Genomic DNA, 19,148 nt, shown 5'->3' with positions numbered 1-19,148 from the left:
TCTGGTGTTACAAAAGGTGCATCCAAGATATAATGTTCAATAACCATTTAAGTGTGGGATGCAATAATAGTTTGCATAAAGCTGGTGAACCTCTGTGTGTGCAGCTCCTAGTGACCACATGGATTTTTTTTTCTGTGATGATCTATCCCTAACTGGATTCTTCAGTTCTACAGTGGTGCACCCATGGACCCTGGAACTGAGTTCATCTATTTGGCTGCTGAGTGTCCTCTTCTTTTCTTTCTTTCCCAGCATTAGAGCCTATTCCAGACAGGTACCTGTTCCGAGTAAAATAGTGTGTGTGTGTGTGTGTGACATAGAAAAGAGAAGCATAATAAATTATCTATAAAATGCTACTGATATGAAAGGATCAAGTAGCAGTATAGCTCCACATCTGCAAAATATTTTTAATCACTTTTTTTAAAATGGTAACAAATATTAACAATCCAAACATGGAGAATTGAGAACTAAGTACCGATATTTTATTTCAAGAGGAAGATGTATCTTTGTAGCCCTCCATATTCACTTAGTCAAAGAGAACAGCAATAATAAATGGGCACTTTGATGTGGCCTAAATGATAACTAGATTCCACAAAGGAGACCAAAACTAATGTCATATTGGATGTCTACATTACCAGCCACAAAATATTAATAAGCTCACAAATGCTGACCGTTCTTGTGGAAGGATACAGGAAACGAATTGGTTGAAATATGGAACGGTGATCATTTCTGAAAGTTGTTAAGGCATTTGCCTTGGATTTATGACTTTGTTCACTGAAAAATCCCATTCCCAAAGCCACATATTAAGCTAACCTGTGCCTTAGATTAGAACCTCATTTTTAAGATGTGAGAAATAACGTTTTTTTTCCTCATCTGATACAAAGAAATGTTGAAGTCAGAATTGATAAAAGGGAAGCATGGGGCAGAACTAATCAAAAGGCGATTAAAGTGTAGTTTAAAAACTGATTTAAAATAGTCAATTATTGATTAATAACAATTTTCCAATACTTGTTGCTCACCTAGGTTTCCTGTACTCTTGAAAACCTGCCTGGCTCCTTCTACCAACAGAAAGAATCTTTTCGTTCTCAGATGATCTCCTTAATACGATGCATATCAATATTTCAGCAAGAAGAATGTTTAAAAAAAATAGAACAATGTGAAAGGGCATCTTCAGGATCTGCTAATTGAAATTACAATCCAAATTCCATTTTCTTCTACAATATTTAATGGGACTATTTGGTTAAGATGTGTACATTACACCTTGTCATTGGCAGTCAAAAAAACGGCTTTTCTGCATGCTGTAAAACACTGTTAAGCCCCACTGATTTCAATGGAAAAAAAAATAAAGTAAGTCATTTTTTTTCTAAATGAACTCCACAGGACTTATATATTGGTACACACACTAGATCAGGGGTCTCCAGCCTTGGCAACTTTAATTCTGGTGGACTTCAACTCCCAGAATTCCCCAGCCAGCTTTGCAAGTTTGGAGACCCCTGCATAGATTCCATTTTCCAGCTTATCTATGGAAAAAAGAAATCTTTACGTTTGTTATTTCCATTTTCAACTTGTTCAGCATAAGTGAGCAGTTGAATTTTCCATTATAAATGTCTTCCTTGGCAAGTTGAGCATTTATTTATGTATTTGTGTGCACCATGGGTGATTAAAACATACAACAATTTTGATTGACACAAATAGAGTAGTTCTTCTAATATATGTCCTAACTGAATTTTATAAGACACATATCTTCTCCACTTTTTCCATATTTGGTAAAAAATAATGTATCTGTATCCTTAAACACTTAACATAGTTCTTAAGTTCATTACTCCAGCCAAAAGAGAATGAGACAAAAATGCATAATTATGCATAAAAATGCATATTTTTTCCAGTTTGTATTAATTCTTAGAAGAGAATAGCAGTCTGCTACAATAAAGAAGATATGTCAAATGAGAAATAATGGAGAACAAATGTATTATTTAGAAAATGAATTTTCCATGGTGCTTTTGTATGCCACAGTCTAAGCCTACAGTTTGTAATTCACATTTAAAAAAAAAAGCTTACAAATCTATTTTGATGTAGCTTCAAGCAGCATGCTGATTCAAATGTTCCAAACTTTCTAACCCCCTGAATAGACCAATCCCCTGGATGGATGGATGGATGCGTTTCTCATGTCCATAATCAAAATCTGCAAACATTTCTTAATACACTGTAATTTTACATTTTTATTGTTTGGTGAAACAAACAAGGTGCTTTAAACTGCAAGAAAAATAATACAAACCAGTGTCAGAATGGGAAAAAAGCAAAAAGAAATAAAACACAGGAGGGGATGGGGGATGGGAGAGGAGTCCTGTAATTCTTTTACAATGATGAGCAAAGAACTTTACTATTTGTGCTGCTTTGGACATTCATAGCCAACACCTGTTTTTTCTGAACTGTTAGCTGTGGGTACTAGTCATTCACTACAGTTCCTTTTTTTAAACATTATTTAGATACTCATATCATCAGCAGTTCAACACACTGCAATGTAATGGAAAATACTCCCCAAACTGAATCTGGATCGAGATTCAAAGCAAAATAAAAATAAAAATCAGTAAATAAATATCTTGCATATATGTCAAACTATCTTCTCCAAACAAAACCTTACATCTTATGAAAGAGTCAGAAAGTATAGAGGAAAGAAACACCCTCTGCTTTCTACTACTACAATACTGTTAAATCTCCAAGGATGAAAATGTCCCATTTATTGTTTTTCTGCCTTAAAAAAAATTAGGTGGCAAAATCGAATTTCAAACACAGAAAGAAAATGCACATATATGAGAGCACTGGTTTAGCAAGATATCAAATATACAGTATTCTAGTGTCAAAAGTACAGGCAGAAATGTCCAAGAATTCTTGGTGAAAAAAGGGGTAATTGAGGAGTAAAAATTCTACTGGACAATCACTCACATTTTAACAGTGTATTAGTTATAACAAAAGCCAGATGGTAAGTGAGCAACAGATTCTAGTGTTCAGTATTGTAGCAAAGTATTTTCTCTGCTCTTTTAAATGAGGTTGAAAACACATACTCATGTATGGGAAATTTTTATGGAACTATGTTTATTCTTTCTTCCCAGCTTCTTGAAAGTGGCAGAGTTGGGACATTGATCTGATTTAAATGATAGGACACAGTGATTTGGATAAAGCGTTCGCCGTGCCTTATTCATTATCAAATAATTACTTAGTCCTCCAATCTGGCTTCATCTATTCTTTTGCCTCTAGAAAAAGTGTTTCTTGAGGGTACAATTTTAACTCCAATAATGATTTATTTGGATCCAGTTGGGTTACCTGTGAAAATAAAAAAGAACAAGACAACCTGAAAACAAAAGTATAGGTGGTAGCCTTCAGTTATCCTTTCAAAAACAGACTAATAAACATTCCACGATTAGTTTGATGGGTTTGCTTGTTAGTTGGTATATTTAAGAGAGTCAGGAAATAGCTTTGTTATCATGCTCATAATAGCATTTGCAGCAAAACATACAAAATAAATAGTTAGCTGTATCCTTCATCTTACCTTCCAAAAGCTTTGTATTTTTTTAACAGAATCTAAAAATATTTGCACTCTGATGAAACTATTGACAGCTTTATAATTTGGGGACAGAAAAATATTACTGCTTACAGAATATACACACCAAAGTATTCCCTTAATTTAATTGGTTTCCAAATGCACATATGAGATACATCATGTCATTGTTTTACTTTGCAAGGTATGAATTCATTATTCTGTTCAAATTTCACAAAAATCTCATTCTATGCTTATATTACCTTGCATCCAACAGCACTTGGATTAAAGGTACATCACTGGAAATTCTATTATATGACAGAGATTTTAATTGGATAATCTATTTTTACAAATCCAAGGTATATGATTTTTCCAACAGTTAATACTTAGCCCAGAAGTACATGGCATGCAACCCATACTATTCAAGGTTTCTGCTGCATTCTAACTATAAATGTTACAAAATTGAAAAATTATTAATTACTAGGGAATGATAATATGAATTCCCTTTGACTGATTTAATGTAGTCTAAGTTTAAATATATAAAAGTATATACCGGTATATAAAATTTGTCCTGGCTTGCTACTCACAGGCTGTGTGATTGTTGTCCACTAAATGTTGTATAGTCATATATAGTTAAAATGCATCAGAATACAGGAAAGTTGACACAGTTTATTATGTAAATAATTTGCAAAGTATCTTGTGCTACTCTATTATATATCTACATTTTGGAAAGATGAACGCTGACCAGAAAAAAAATAATCTCCAAATCCACATTACAGCCATATCTTTATTAGGTTAATCTAAGGTTACAAAATACTGTGTATATCTCTGAATTCTCAAGTTTGGCCGAGAGAGAAAAAGGGAGAAAGTATGCTGAAGTCATTTTTACATTTTGCTATGTTAGACGTGATGAAGGAGCAGTCTGAATATATGGAAATGGAGTCATCAAATGTAAAGATTCCCCTGGACCCCAAAATCTGCTTGATGAAGAAATAATATTATTTCTCCATTACTTTTGAAAATATAAAATAAAATCAGTTTTTCTAGCCTTTTTTCATCTTTAAATGAAATACACAATATCTTTGGTAGAAGGAAAACAGAAGGAGAAAATACAGTTAAAACTGATACTGCTAATTATATTTTATATTGCAAGTGTATCTGGGAATGATACAAGAAGTAAAATGTAGTTTACTAGAAGAGGTAGAAAAGTTTGAGCATGTTTTGTGTTATCAGCCTCTATAGGCAACAGAGGTTAGTTACTACATTCACAAATGCAGTTACAGTAACTGGACGTACCTATTATGGACTAATAGCAAATATTTATTATGCCTTTTAATGAGAGTATCCTTTGAAACCTGGAATCATATAGCATTTATCCCTTAAACCATTTACATTATATTATCGTTACACTGTAACAAGAAAGTTGTGGGTGCTTTCACTGGAGGCTTTCAAAAAGAGACTGGATAACCATTTATCTGAACTGGTACAAGGTCTCCAGCTTGAGCAGGGGGTTGGATTAAAACAGGGGTCTCCAACCTTGGCGACTTTAAGCCTGGTGGACTTCAACTCCTAGAATTCCCCAGCCAGCAAAGCTGGCTGGGGAATTCTGGGTGTTGAAATCCGCCAGGCTTAAAGTCGCCAAGGTTGGAGACTCCTGGATTAGAAGACTTCCAAGGTCCCTTCCAACTCTAACATTCTATGTTCTATTTTATAATCATTAAGTATTTTAAGGTTCCACTGAAAAAGCATTTACAATAGAGTATTATCTACAAAGAAAGCCTGGTTTCCAGAAAATAGATCAGTTAAAAGAGATAAGATCACATAAAACCTACTGTGTTTCTACAAAACAACCAAAATACTGAATTGTAGTTTGCAATTACAGAAAGGAAGCTCTTTGTTTCCGTATCCGAAGCCTTAACATTTCACTGCTATTAATACAGGCTCATTCTCTGGACAACAAGAGGAGTGCACCTGAGAAAAGAAATTAGCTGCTTGTATTTAGTCCAAGGCTGTATCTAATTAAATCCACTCACTTCCCAAATCCCTCAACGCCTGTATTGCAAAATCAGAGAAAGGTAAGTAAAATGAGAATGTCTTCTGTGTATCAGGCAAAAACTGATTCGAAATGCAAGACTGGGTTAATAAACACTATCCTCCAGACTGTAACCAGATGGAAATCTATTTTTCATTTCAGTGTGATTAACAATGCACATCCTAATCAGAATTCCTGGATTGGCAAACTCCACTTTACCCTTAATAACAACTCTGAACGATGTCCTTTTCTCAGATGCTTTCAACTTTGGAGATTTATTTGCGTACCTGTGCTAGGAAAAGATTTGCTGTCTTTCACCTTGGATTTTCAGAGTGCCTGCTGATGTTTTTTTTTAATTCACCTAGGGACCACATAGTTTGCAAATGTTTACACCATTACCCAATTAACTAACAATATGGCTCTTACATCTGTCAACAAATAAAGCTGTTGTTGCTTTGTTTTAGCTCACTGGCATTTGCTGTTCATATAGGTCGTCATTGTACTTAATTATCATGCTAGATCCCTTCTGCAGCATTTACTTTGTTATTTGTGGCATGTAAATAAATTGCTTTAGCATGGAAAATAAAATGTTTAATGTTTGACCAGAAGAAATGTCTTAAAAGGTATGCAACATCTCCTACTCCAAGCAATAGGAAGGGGGGGTTCCCCTAGTAGAGATGTGCCCACCAGGTTTCCGAGCATTCCATCAGCCGGGGGCCCAAGGTAGGGGTGGCGGTTATTATTAGGGAGAGTCTGGAACCGAGGGAGACCACTGTGCCTCAGATAGCTGGGTGTGAAACCCTCTATGTGAAGTGGGGTCGTAGGACTCAGGTGGGCTTGTTGATCACGTACCTGGCTCCTTGCTGCGTGATAACAGCCCTGCCCGAGCTGTTGGAGTTGCTGGCTGGGTTGGCCGTTGAAACCCCTAGACTGTTGGTCATGGGGGATTTCAACTTGCCATCAACTGGCACGGCATCCTCGACCGCTCGGGAGTTCATGGCTTCCATGATGGCCATGGACCTGACTCAATTAATTGATGGCCCTACTCACATTGGGGGAGGCACCCTAGACTTGGTTTTTATCTCTGGCTAGTGGTTGAATGATCTGATTTTAAATGATTTAGTTATCGAACCTTTGTCACGGTCAGATCATTTTCTCCTTCGTCTGGACTTTCAGACCGCTACCCACCGCCGCAGGGAGACGGAACCAATACGTTGGTTCCGTCCCAGGCGCCTGATGGACCCTGAGAGGTTCCTGACGGAGCTTGGGCTGTTTCCCGAGAACCTGGCCCACGGCACGACTGAAGAGCTAGTCGCGGCCTGGGAACAGGCTGCGGCTGGAGCTTTGGACCGTGTCGTGCCTTTGCGGCCTCTGACCCGGCGCCGGTCTCAACCAGCTCCTTGGTTTTCCGAGGAGCTGAGGGAGATGAAACGCCAGAGAAGACGCCTAGAGAGTGCCTGGAGATCCAGCTGTTCTGAGTCTGACCGGACACTAGTTAGGTCCTATATTAGGACCTACCTAGTGGCATTGAGGGATGCGAAATGTTCTTACGTTTTCTCCCTCATTGCGTCGGCAGATAACTGCCCGGCCCCCCTGTTTCGGGTGACCCGCTCTCTCCTTCAACAGGAGGGGCGGGGGGACCCATTACAAGGGCGTGCCGAGGAGTTTAACGGTTATCTATACGATAAAATCGTTCAGCTTCTGGACGGATTGGATCAAAATTGGGTAGATCCGGACGAGAGTTTCGAGACCTGTCTTGTTGAGACTGTTTGGGATGGTTTTGACCCTGTGACTCCCGAGGAAATGGACAGGTTGCTGGGAAGACTGAATGCCACCACATGTTTACTGGACCCGTGCCCCTCCTGGTTGGTGCTGGCCACACAGGAGGTGACACGAGGCTGGCTCCAGGGGATTATAAATGCTTCTTTGCGGGAGGGGGTCTTTCCCGCCGCCTTGAAAGAGGCGGTGGTGAGACCTCTCCTCAAGAAGCCTTCCCTGGACCCAGCTGTTTTAGGAAATTATCGTCTGGTCTCCAACCTTCGCTTTACGGCAAAGGTTGTAGAGAGTGTGGTGGCATGTCAGCTACCCCAGTACCTGGATGAAACTGTCTATCTAGACCCATTCCAGTCCGGCTTTCGGCCCGGATAAAGTACGGAGACGGCTTTGGTCGCATTGGTGGATGATCTCTGGAGGGCCAGGGATAAGGGTTACTCCTCTGCCCTGGTCCTATTAGACCTCTCAGCGGCTTTCGATACGATCGACCATGGTATCCTGCTGCGCCGGTTGGAGGGGTTGGGAGTGGGAGGCACTGTTTATCGGTGGTTCTCCTCCTACCTCTCTCACCGGACGCAGACGGTGTTGACAGGGGGGCAGAGGTCGACTCCGAGGCGACGTGTGGGGTGCCGCAGGGGTCGATTCTCTCGCCTCTCCTGTTCAACATCTACATGAAGCCTGGGTGAGATCATCAGTGGTTTTGGGGTGAGATACCAACTGTATGCTGATGACACGCAGCTGTACTTTTCTACCCCAGGCCACCCCAACGAAGCTATTGAAGTACTGTCCCGGTGTCTGGAAGCCGTATGGGTCTGGATGGGGAGGAACAGGCTCAAACTTAATCCCTCCAAGACGGAGTGGCTGTGGATGCTGCCACCCCGGTACAGTCAGCTGCAGCCACGGCTGTCTTTTGGGGGCGAGTCATTGGCCCCGATGGAAAGGGTGCGCAACTTGGGCGTACTCCTGGATGGGTGGTTGTCTTTCGAAGACCATTTGACAACCGTCTCCAGGAGAGCTTTCTATCAGGTTCGCCTGATCCGCCAGTTGCGTCCCTTCCTGGACCGGGATGCCCTATGCACGGTCACTCATGCTCTCGTTACTTCTCGCCTGGACTATTGCAATGCTCTCTACATGGGGGTCCCCTTGAAGAGCACCGGGAGACTCCAGTTAGTCCAGAATGCGGCTGCGCGTGTTATTGAGGGAGCGGTTCAGTGCTCCCATGTAACACCTATCCTGCGCAGACTGCACTGGCTGCCTGTTGTCTTTCGGGTGCGCTTCAAGTGTTAGTTACTACCTTTAAAGCGCTTCATGGCTTAGGACGGGATACCTACGGGACCGTCTACTGCCAACGTCTATCTCCCAATGACCGGTGCACTCTCACAGAGAGGGGCTCCTCAGGGTGCTGTCAGCCAAGCAATGTCGACTGGTGGCCCCCAGGCGGAGGGCCTTCTCTGTGGGGGCTCCTACCCTATGGAACAAGCTTCCCCCTGGACTTCGACAACTACCTGACCTTAGGACCTTCCGCCGCGAACTTAAAACCTACTTATTTCGTCTTGCTGGACTCGCTTAAATTTTAAAATTATCAAATTGATTTTATGGGTTTTAAATTTTTTGTAAATTTTATAGGGAAATATTTTATCTAAAGTAGCCATATTGAATAGGTTTTTTAAGGGTTGTTTTTAGCTTTGTATGTCTCCCCCCCCCCCCCGGTATTTTATCCTGGCTGTACACCGCCCTGAGTCCTTCGGGAGAAGGGCAGTCTATAAATTAAAATATTCTATTCTATTCTATTCTATTCAATAATAAAAAATGATAACAATCTTTTGGGGCCTATTCAACCAGTATCCAGGGTGACAGAGAAATCTGTCTTATTATGGTCTTCCTATCTTTCTATATTTTTTGACTGAGAATATAAGGATTTCCTGAAATATAGACTCTCTCTCGGTAGATCACTCTTAACTAAAATTAATCAAGAACAGAAACCAAGAGAAAAAGTCCAATCTCAGTCCTGTTCCTAATTTTGGGCGCACGTTTTTGGGATATAAGGCACTCTGATAAAATTTGTTATAAATTTACTTAAACAAATGAGATATGTTTTCAAACAGATTACAGTTGAATTCTTTCACTGTAAAAATGATTTTTCCTACTCTAGTCAGCCTTAGATAATAATGCTGGAAGGTAACTTTAATTGCTACTTTGCAATTTATTATTTAAGCAGCCAACCTCTCTGGAGAGTGACTTTGTAATAATTTTTACCATTTAACTGGTAGTAAGCCCCACAAACTCAATTAGACATTTCTGAATAGTGGTTAATAGTGGCGTGCTATTAAATTTTTATGGCGCCCATCTCACTGATTTGGTGACTAGGTATTTTAAAGACTACATTCAATTCTGGAGAATATCATGATTCTATGGCTACGTTTGGGCTGGTAAGAATCTTGGAAGCTTTGTAAAAACATCCAGGCATCATCATGATCATTCTGCTACAGAAGCTGTCAATTCACAAAATGGCTGCCATGATGGCAAAGACAGTAACAAAATACCCATTCTGAGAAGAGCAGAGTTGGAAAGCTAAAAGATAAATAACCTGCTCATTCCAAAAGAAGAAATTTCCTCTGAATTCCCAATTTTCACAATGCAGGAAACACGTAGTCTCTGTTAGCCTCTATCAATTGCCAAATATGAACTTTCCTCTAAGTAGTTGGCAGGCATTTAGAAAACCCACACTAACTTCTACCCAAACACTTCCTCATTCCCTCTGGAAGGAGACATTCTTCCTTTTTTTAAGGTAAAGGTTCCCCTCGCACATATGTGCTAGTTGTTCCTGACCCTAGGGGGCGGTGCTCATCTCTGTTTCAAAGCCGAAGAGCCAGCACTGTGGTCATGTGGCTGGCATATCTAAACGCCAAAGGCGCACAGAACGCTGTTACCTTCCCACCAAAGGTGGTCCCTATTTTTCTACTTGCATTTTTTATGTGCTTTCGAACTGCAAAGTTGGCAGAAGCTGGGACAAGTAACGGGAGCTCACCCTGTTACACGGCACTAGGGATTTGAACTGCTGAACTGCCGACCTTTTGAATGACAAGCTCAGCATCTTAACCACTGAGCTACCGCATCCTTCTTCCTTTCTTTAGACTGTCTTTTAAGTCATATCCAACTGCTTGAGCACTCCACTTTTTTGGAATGTGTCTATATCTAATAAATCTTGGGAATTGAAGCTGGCATGTAAATTACATAGTAGTCACTTTTACAGATGTTAAGCTAATCTATTTTAAAACACTGAGTTTACCAGGATATTTTACAGGTACATGGTGCATATGCATGTATGTGTATATACAATATAGCTTACTGGGCACAAGGAAGTCAGCCTTATAGATATATAACTACTTCTGATTACACACCTATTTAATAGATAAGTATAATATTCATTCAAATAATTTCATGAAACCTGAGCTGATTGACATTTAAATATTCCCTATACGGACTGAAATGATACCTCCAATGCAAGTCACACTCCTGCCAATCCTTTCTTTAAATATGTATCTAATAATGTCACAAGAAAGGTTTGGCCATATCCTTGCCAAGTTTCACTTTCTCAAGGAGTACACCAATTGTCTTTTTCCTGTACCATTCATTGTGCACATATTGTCCTAGACAACAGCTTCAGAATTGTCAGTCATAGTCTTTAGGTTCAAGCACATAAAACATGGAAAATGTCATCAAGGTATGGCTTTTAAGCCATTTTTGACCAATAAATTATATTTTTATAATGTCTAAGAAATCTCAACAAAAATCTTTTTGTGATATGATTTATTACATATAGGTACAAATGTAAACCTGATTTGGATTAGGGATTTTTTTTAAAAAAAATCATGAATATTATATATTAACAACTATTTCCTTTTCCTACTCAGTTTTTAAAGTTGTTTTAATAAAGCTCTTTTTATTTTGTTGTTTAACACTAAACACAACTGTATCACTTGATTGTTTACTGGATATAGCCTCTTACTGGCATGGGTGTGTGTGAATAAGGTGAAGTAATGGCAAACAGCCCAAGGCAGGTCATTTTAAGCAATGACATGAATATACTCATGTCAGACATGAGTAACAAGGATCATAGTCATCACCTCTGTTAACACCCAAGAACAGGATCCAATTTTCGAGCAGGCAAACTTCCTTTGCTTTTTTACACATGCATGAATTACTCTGTTGAATTTAGTAGACAAAGAATCCTTTAACTTTCTTTCCTAATCCTTCTTATCAAGGTATAAGTGTTGTGAGAATCACTTAAAATGCACACCTGGTGAAGGACCAGAACTTTAAAAAAATCTTATTATTAATCTGACACAAACAGTGAATCTAATCTGGGTGACAAATATTCCTTCTGTGAATGTTGTTGTTGAGCTCTAATATACAAAGTAAGAATATACTGTACACATTGTAGGGCTGCTCAATTTGGTTTAGAAAAACAAATGTACCAATGGTTTACTAATGCTTAAGAAACTCACTAAACTACGATGAATGGAAGAAAGGAAAGACAATTGTTGAAAGTGTCAGATCCTGATTATTAAAGAAAACGGCTGAATAGCATGATCTGAAAACAATTCACAAGAAAGATTTTGGACTTTATAGGATCATTAGCTGCTATACATTAAAGCAGCTCTTCTTTTGCAGGATCTTTACATCTGTAAGAAAAGAACACTGTAATCACATCTTTAAAGATGTGGTTGCTTTAAAGAATCAACTCATTAAAGAGCCATTAAAGTAACTGCACTTTTTTCTCATACTCATGTGGAAGTCTGAAAAAAAGGTGGACTACACTAATCTAAACTTTGGGTCTGAGAAAGGTCGAAAACCCTTCTGAGTCATTTTGAAGCATACACTGTGCTACTAAATGGTTATAGTAAATGCTTATTTGCTTGCAACTGTTGTTCAGGGTGCTTGTCTTCAAAGTGTTAAACTCAAATAACTAAAGATGATTTATGTTGCTTGCAATATCTTATATGTTGAAATCTGCAGGGGAGGTTCTAGTTGTTAGCTAGAACAAGCTCCCTGTATAAAACCTCTGTGAACATTGAAATGTTCTTTCCATTCATGCTTGACTAGCTTTGATGCTGTGACTTTGTGAACATCATTGTAGACAATAAGAAGTGGATATTAATTATTTGATATATCAAATTTCATCAAATTTACCTAAATAAATATTAAATATTAAATGTTAAATATTGGAAGCAATAAATGGTGTTAATTTTATGATTTGACAACTTTGGATACATGTATGTAGCACCTATGGTTGGATGGTCAGTATTACGATCTAAAGACAACAGAATTCTAGTATCTCTGGAAACAATTATATCAGTTAGAAAGCAATGGAATGTAGTATCTAAAAAGAGATTCAATTCTTTTCCCCATGCTAAATTGACTTAAAAATAAAGGAAAGAATGGTGATATAAAAAAAAGGGGGGGGAAAAATTATTTTAGGATCAATTGATAGATGATGAAGATGCATTTTTAACATATACTGTGCTAAGAGCCAAATATTATCTATCAGATGTAACGTAGAGGCAATATTTACAGATACAACATTTGTTAACAATATTGTTTGAACGAACAGCATTTTCATTATCTTATTTAATCTATATTACCCGAGATACTAGAATCAAATCTTTTAAAAATTAAAAAAATACTATTAATTTCTATAGATATCAATAAATAAATTGCCCATTGTAAGATAAACGATTAGAGGTTTCTATACTGTCTAGCTAATCAGAAAATGTTGTAATTTTTATACTGGAGTGTCAGTAAATAAAACCCTTCAAGACATAATGTGCACTGAGATCAAGAGGAATTAATTTAGGCCCACTGATTTTTAAAAAGTGAATTCTAAGATTCAATCCTTTTGGGGACAAGGAAAAGGCCCATTTAAACCATGGAAAAAGAGTACGTTAGAAGATGCTCCTGGCTGTCTCCACATGCATGTGCACTTCAGGCACTATCACTTTGCTTCATTTTTTTCCCCAGGCTCTTTTCTGAAGGATTTGCATGGTGCTAATATTTTATTTTGGCTTGCATGAAAAGGTATCTGCAAGTGATTTACTACAAGGACCGGGATATCTTCGGGACCGCCTTCTGTTACCACATGCCTCCCACCGCCCGGTGCGCTCCCACAGAGAGGGTCTCCTCAGGGTGCCGTCAGCCAAACAGTGTTGGCTGGTGACCCCCAGGGGGAGAGCCTTCTCTGTGGGGGCACCTACCCTCTGGAATGAGCTTCCCCCAGGACTTTGACAACTTCCTGACCTCCGGACCTTTCGCCGTGAGCTGAAGACGTCTTTATTCTTCCGAGCAGGACTGGCATAAAAAAGTTTTTTTTTAAAAAAATTGGATTTTAAATGGGGTTTTATTTTATAATATGTATTTTATAATTTAATTTATTGGCCACATCGAATAAGTTTTTTAATAGTGATTTTATTGTATTGTATTGTATTGTATTTTATCTGGCTATTAACCGCCCTGAGTCCTTCGGGAGAAGGGCGGTATAAAAATTAAAATATTATTATTATTATTATTATTATTACAATTACAGGCAGTCTGCCGGTAAAAGCAATGTGCTTAGCAACTTAGTTCATTGTTACGATGGCGCTGAAAAAGGTTACTTATGATCAGTCTTTATACTGATGAGTGTTGAAACATCTCTGCAATCATGTAGTCGTGATTTATGGATTTGATAAAATGCACATATTTCTGATGATTATAACGTACCGAGGTCACAAGATTGCTATCTGTGACCTTCCCAGTAGCTTCTGAGTCACGTAATGACCGCAGCAATAGAAGGTTGTAAAATCGGTCTCAGTCACATGATGATTTAACTGATTTAACAACTGCACTGCTTAGTGATGGAAGTTCCAGTACCAATTGTGGACATAAGCTGAGGTCTACGTGAATTATAATGAACTCTCTTTCAAAGGAAACAGCTCAATCACAAGTCTGATATTCACCCTTTGGTCACAGTTGAATTAACTGGCCTCTACAAGTCAATAATTTATGTTTTGTATATAATTCCTGAATTTGGAATGCATTTAAAATGGACTTTAAATCTATTGTACCATTTCTTCCAAGAATTGCTAAATGTCAATACATTATGCATTCATTTTCTGAATTCTTTTTACTACAAATACTGTACATGTGCATTCTAAGAGATAAGAAAAGGTGTTTTTTTCCCAGTTGGTTAAGTTTGAGGACATTTTACATCATAAATTAATTTATCTCGCATTCTGAACTATGAAAAATGGTGCACATAAAATGTTTATGATCAAACTGAGAGCCTGAGACAAAGACAATTGAATACAGATTGCGTAATAAAAAGGAGGTAGCTATTAGCTTAAAGACACCATTTAGAATTATCACTGTGAGGAAATCTTTCTCAAGAAGATTCAGAGTGGGGAACACAACATTCCCAGATGCTACAATATAACTGATGTACAGTTTAGACCAACAACATGTATATAAAAATGTCTTAGTAATTTACAGATTCTCAAGCAGTTCTGACAGCGTAAGCCCTATCGGAATGAACAAAGTTTGGGGTATAGGATCACTAAGGATCAGAGCCTTATTAAGATGCATTTACTTGTCCAATTACCAAAACAGCAGGAGATCATTAAATTTTCTAGTTAGCAGACACAGCAATGTTAATTTCTTAATGTTGCCAAGGCTATTTCTTGGCATTTTGCTTCTACACTTTCTTCTAGCAAAAATTCATAAAGTAAAAACTAAGCATGAGAAAATAGGGCAGAGGCATTTAAACAGAATACTCTTATCTTGATGACAGTTTTTTGTAGTATTCAATATTCATTAGAGTATTGAGAAATGACCACTAGACAGTGAATCTTACTCTGTCTCAGGTAGTTCATAGAGTAATCAGGAGTATGTTTGGAAGTAATTAAAAAAAGGTGAATTTTTACTGTCCTCAATGGAACTTGCAATGTAGCTAGATACAGAAGGATAGAGCTATGATATAAAAGGATAAAACAATGGAAAATGTGGGGGAAAGCAGAAAATAAAATCCATTCTCTTTTTCACACCCTCCCCACACAAACGCCAATCATTTTTATATCCAACTTCTAAGTTGGATTGTTGTTGTAGAATGCTGGTCTAAAAGAACTGATCCAGTAATTCATCATTTTTAGGTTCAGAAATGTGATACATGTTACAACAGCCTTTTGCTTCTTTTTCTGTCCATCTCCTTCTACAATACAGTTGGTATTCAACATACCAAGCGAACACCTGCTCCCAACCAAGTCCTTTTAATCCCTCACCTATATTTTATAGTCCTGCAATCATCCAGTTACAATCTGGTTCTAAATCAACCTAAATCCTTCTCTTGACTGGATGCACTGTATTCTCCTCCGTTAAATTTATTTTAACTGCTATTTTGAAATGGAAGGGTAAGAAATAGATGCCTTTTCCTTATCCTTGTTTATTTAAGCTGCTGTTGGAATTGACTAATTAAAGGGATTTTTAGAATCGTAATACTCTAAACAAAACAAACTGGTTTTGAATTATTAAGCAACATTTTAAATGCATTTGAATAACCTTAAGTAACTTAGGTGCCAACTGATCCTAAGCTACAGCTCAGGTAAATAAATGTGAAATACTGTAGAAGTCTTAACTTACTAAGGCCTCCAGATACAGTAAATAAAGAGCTTAAGTCTCCGGTATATAGTACTCCCAAATAAGTGGATTTCATTGCTTGAATTTAAAAGAGGAAATGCGGCACAAAAAAAGAAATACAAGGTTTAATTTTGATTACAAAAGAAACTTGCAGGTGCAGGCTGTTAAGACATGCCAATGCTCTTGTGAGATGTTAAGGGCCTCTTGTCTTGTGTTTCAAATGCCATGCCATACAAAACCCACGCCATAACTCTTTTCAAGTAGTTATCAGAGATCTTGTCATTAAAGGATATCACTAGAAAAATCCAAAAGAAACAATCAAGTAATACCTTTAGAAGGAGAAACTAAAAGTAGTGAAGTAGTGAATAAGCTGTAAAGTTTTCAAAACCTTGCTCACTTTTCTGTCTTTTCAGTTGGTCCCAATAAAGATATTATCTTGGTCAGGAAAACTAGGGCAACTTTACAACCTGTGGACTTCAATTCCCAGAATTCCTAAGCCAACCATGCTGATTCAGAAATTCTGGGAGTCCAATCTAATCTAATCTAATCAAAGGTCATAAATTGCCATAGTTGCCCACCCCAACTTTTGGTCTTGTACTTTGTCCTATGTATCAAGAGTAACTTCTGTTATGCTTGTCTGATTATTACATTTATTTATAGAATTTAAAAGTAATGCCACAGAAGGGTTTCTTTCATTACATATATCAATCTAAGCAATCCCATTCCATTTTTCAAATATATCCATCATCATTTGGAGACCTTCCTGGGATAGAGACTAATTCCTAGGACCTCTCTACCAACTCCATGCAGGTGGCTGCTTCAGAAATCAGTCTTGCTGTTTTGGTACTGACAAAAGTAAGATGGATCCAAGAGCTGTAGGAACCAAAGTTGATGATGTAGCAGCAACAGCTGTTCTGCAAATGCATTCTCAGTTGAGATGAATGGTTCCTCCTATCTTGTTTGGTGAATGATTGACAGCTGTTTGTTACAGCCAGGTTAAAGTGCCATTCACCATCCTTAGGTTGAGAAAAAAAACACTGTTCTCCTGGTGATCAGTATTTCATTACAGGAAGAAGGTTAGCAAATGGCACTATTCTGATGTAAAATGAATAAGACTAAGTTAAGGTCAAGGATTGATGGATGCCCTTGGGTTTGGTTCTCTCCACCCATCAAGATCTAATATCAAGTGAGGAAGCATCCAAAGCTATTGATAAAAATAATTAATCAAATGAACTACTATTAGCAGGAATCTATTGATTTTTACCCTTCCTTGCTGTGGTGAACACACAAGTTAATATTTATCCTGTGATAAAATAGATTTGTTTGAGAGCCAATACAGACAGAATAACAGAGTTGGAAAGTATCTTGGAAGTCTTCTAGTCCAACCCCCTGCTCAAGCAGGAGATCCTATACCATTGCAGACAAATGGTTATCCAATCTCTTCCTAAAAAAGTGTTGGAGCACCCACAATTTCTTAAGGCAAGGTTCCACTGATTAATTGTTCTCAAGAATTAAATACAAAGAATATTATAGAATAATCTAATCAAAGAGCAAATGTTTTTTGTTTTGACATTGGGAAGCTGGCTCTCACATTCAAATCTTGAAATAGTTATACAAAAATCCTCAGATTGGTTCTTAATTAGGGACAGACACATGTGGAGCCCTAAATATCAGAGGTACAAATCTATGAGCTGAAAAGTACAAGGTGGGAAAAATTAGAAGAGTATCTTGAAAATTGGGGGACTTTCCTTTGCTGGAGCTATCTACAGTAGATGGCCATCTCAGAGACATGCAACAGCACAACCTGTAAATCAGCTTCTGTACTGAGCAGAATTTCATGATTCACTTTCAGCTTCAACATCCTAAGCATGAACGACAATTGGGTAAAGGAATGGAAAAAGTATTCTAAACACATTTATTTACGGTACTTACATCTCTCCTGGGAAAAGTCCCGAGTAGCTTGAACTCCTCCCAAGGGTAACCCTTGGAAGCTACAAAATCAAAGACAACCTGCAGCTTGCTAGTGGCCAGGAAACGCCGTTCAAAGAATTCTCCACTGGGTGTTCGGATACGTAGCTTACTAACTGATTCAGTGCTCTCCTGTTTGGGTTCAGGAGGCAATGACTGCTCTAAAGAGAGCCTTATAGCCTGAGGAAAGAAAGAAAAAAAGTTATGTAGAGATCAGTAGCTAAGGTACTTCATTGTTAATTCTATTACTTTGTAAATAAGAATGGCATTATAAAAAATAGGCTGACAAGAGTACGCTTTGATTAATTTTTTCCTCATAGGCCTGCCAGAGGCTGAATTGGATCATTTCTCCAAAATGATGGATTTCTTTCACTTGCATAACGGTCTCAGTTTCTGAGAGAGTAAACTACACCTTTGTTCTGTCCTCCCTCGCCTCCGTCCGAATGATGGCTTAATTAGCCGTCACTATCAGCTCTGGCAGCAGAATAGCAGCATCTGCCAAGAGCCTCCGTTATCTTCCACGATGCTGGTGAGTCACCCAGAAACAAACTTCAGCTCTTAATCAGTGGATTTGCCTGGTACAAAAAGACACTGCAGCTCTCGTTGCCTTTTATATCCTGTGGGGTGTGGCTCAATGACTCAGCACTTCCTAGGCCTGCCCCACCCTTGCTTCTGTTGTTCCCTCCTCTCCAGCCTACGAAACCAAGCCTGATTGCTGTCAGCTGGGTCTGTAGGCGTGGCCTGGGGGGGGGAAGAGTCAGGGGATGGAGGCCTCGTTATCTCTTCTACCTGGCCTATTTCTGGCTCCTGGAGCTGAGCCAGGCAAGCCGGTGCTCCCGAGGTAAGTCCTGACAGCCCTTCCTCTCACTGTCCAAGTCACTTTCTGGCAGCAGGCCCGGCTCGGGGGGCGCAGACACAACACCCTTCTTGACTCATATTTTGTAGCAATATCAAATTTCCACACTATCAGTTTTTTTAAATTCTGTTCATTTTGAGGGCTGAAAGAGTCAACTCTATACTTTTACCTACTAGGCAGGCGTGAAATGCTATCAGTTTGCACTGGTTCAGGTGAATCGGTAGCAGTGGCGGCACATGGTTTGGTGAATTGGTAGCGCTGGCAGCGCAAGGCTCTGCCCACCCAGCTGGACATCGTTACTTCCTGGTTTTAACCAGTAA

General features: G+C 38.6%; 1 protein-coding gene across 1 annotated transcript in view; it reads right to left on the bottom strand.

The window, feature by feature from the left end:
* Nucleotides 1-468: 468 nt before the first annotated feature.
* The window catches only part of FAF1 (Fas associated factor 1), a 214,097-nt gene continuing 195,417 nt past the window's right edge, over nucleotides 469-19,148 (bottom strand). Inside the window, exons 18-19 of the mRNA XM_058175963.1 lie at nucleotides 17,937-18,152; nucleotides 469-3,318 (exon numbers count right to left, since the gene is read on the bottom strand). Coding sequence (XP_058031946.1) covers nucleotides 3,235-3,318; nucleotides 17,937-18,152 — 300 coding nt within the window. The 3' untranslated portion in view covers nucleotides 469-3,234. The remainder of the gene's footprint in view (nucleotides 3,319-17,936; nucleotides 18,153-19,148) is intronic.

The sequence above is a fragment of the Ahaetulla prasina genome, chromosome 3, assembly GCF_028640845.1.
Source record: "Ahaetulla prasina isolate Xishuangbanna chromosome 3, ASM2864084v1, whole genome shotgun sequence".
NCBI lineage: Eukaryota > Metazoa > Chordata > Lepidosauria > Squamata > Colubridae > Ahaetulla > Ahaetulla prasina.
Note: the sequence above shows the minus strand (reverse complement) of the source record. Positions and strands in the feature narration are given on the sequence as shown.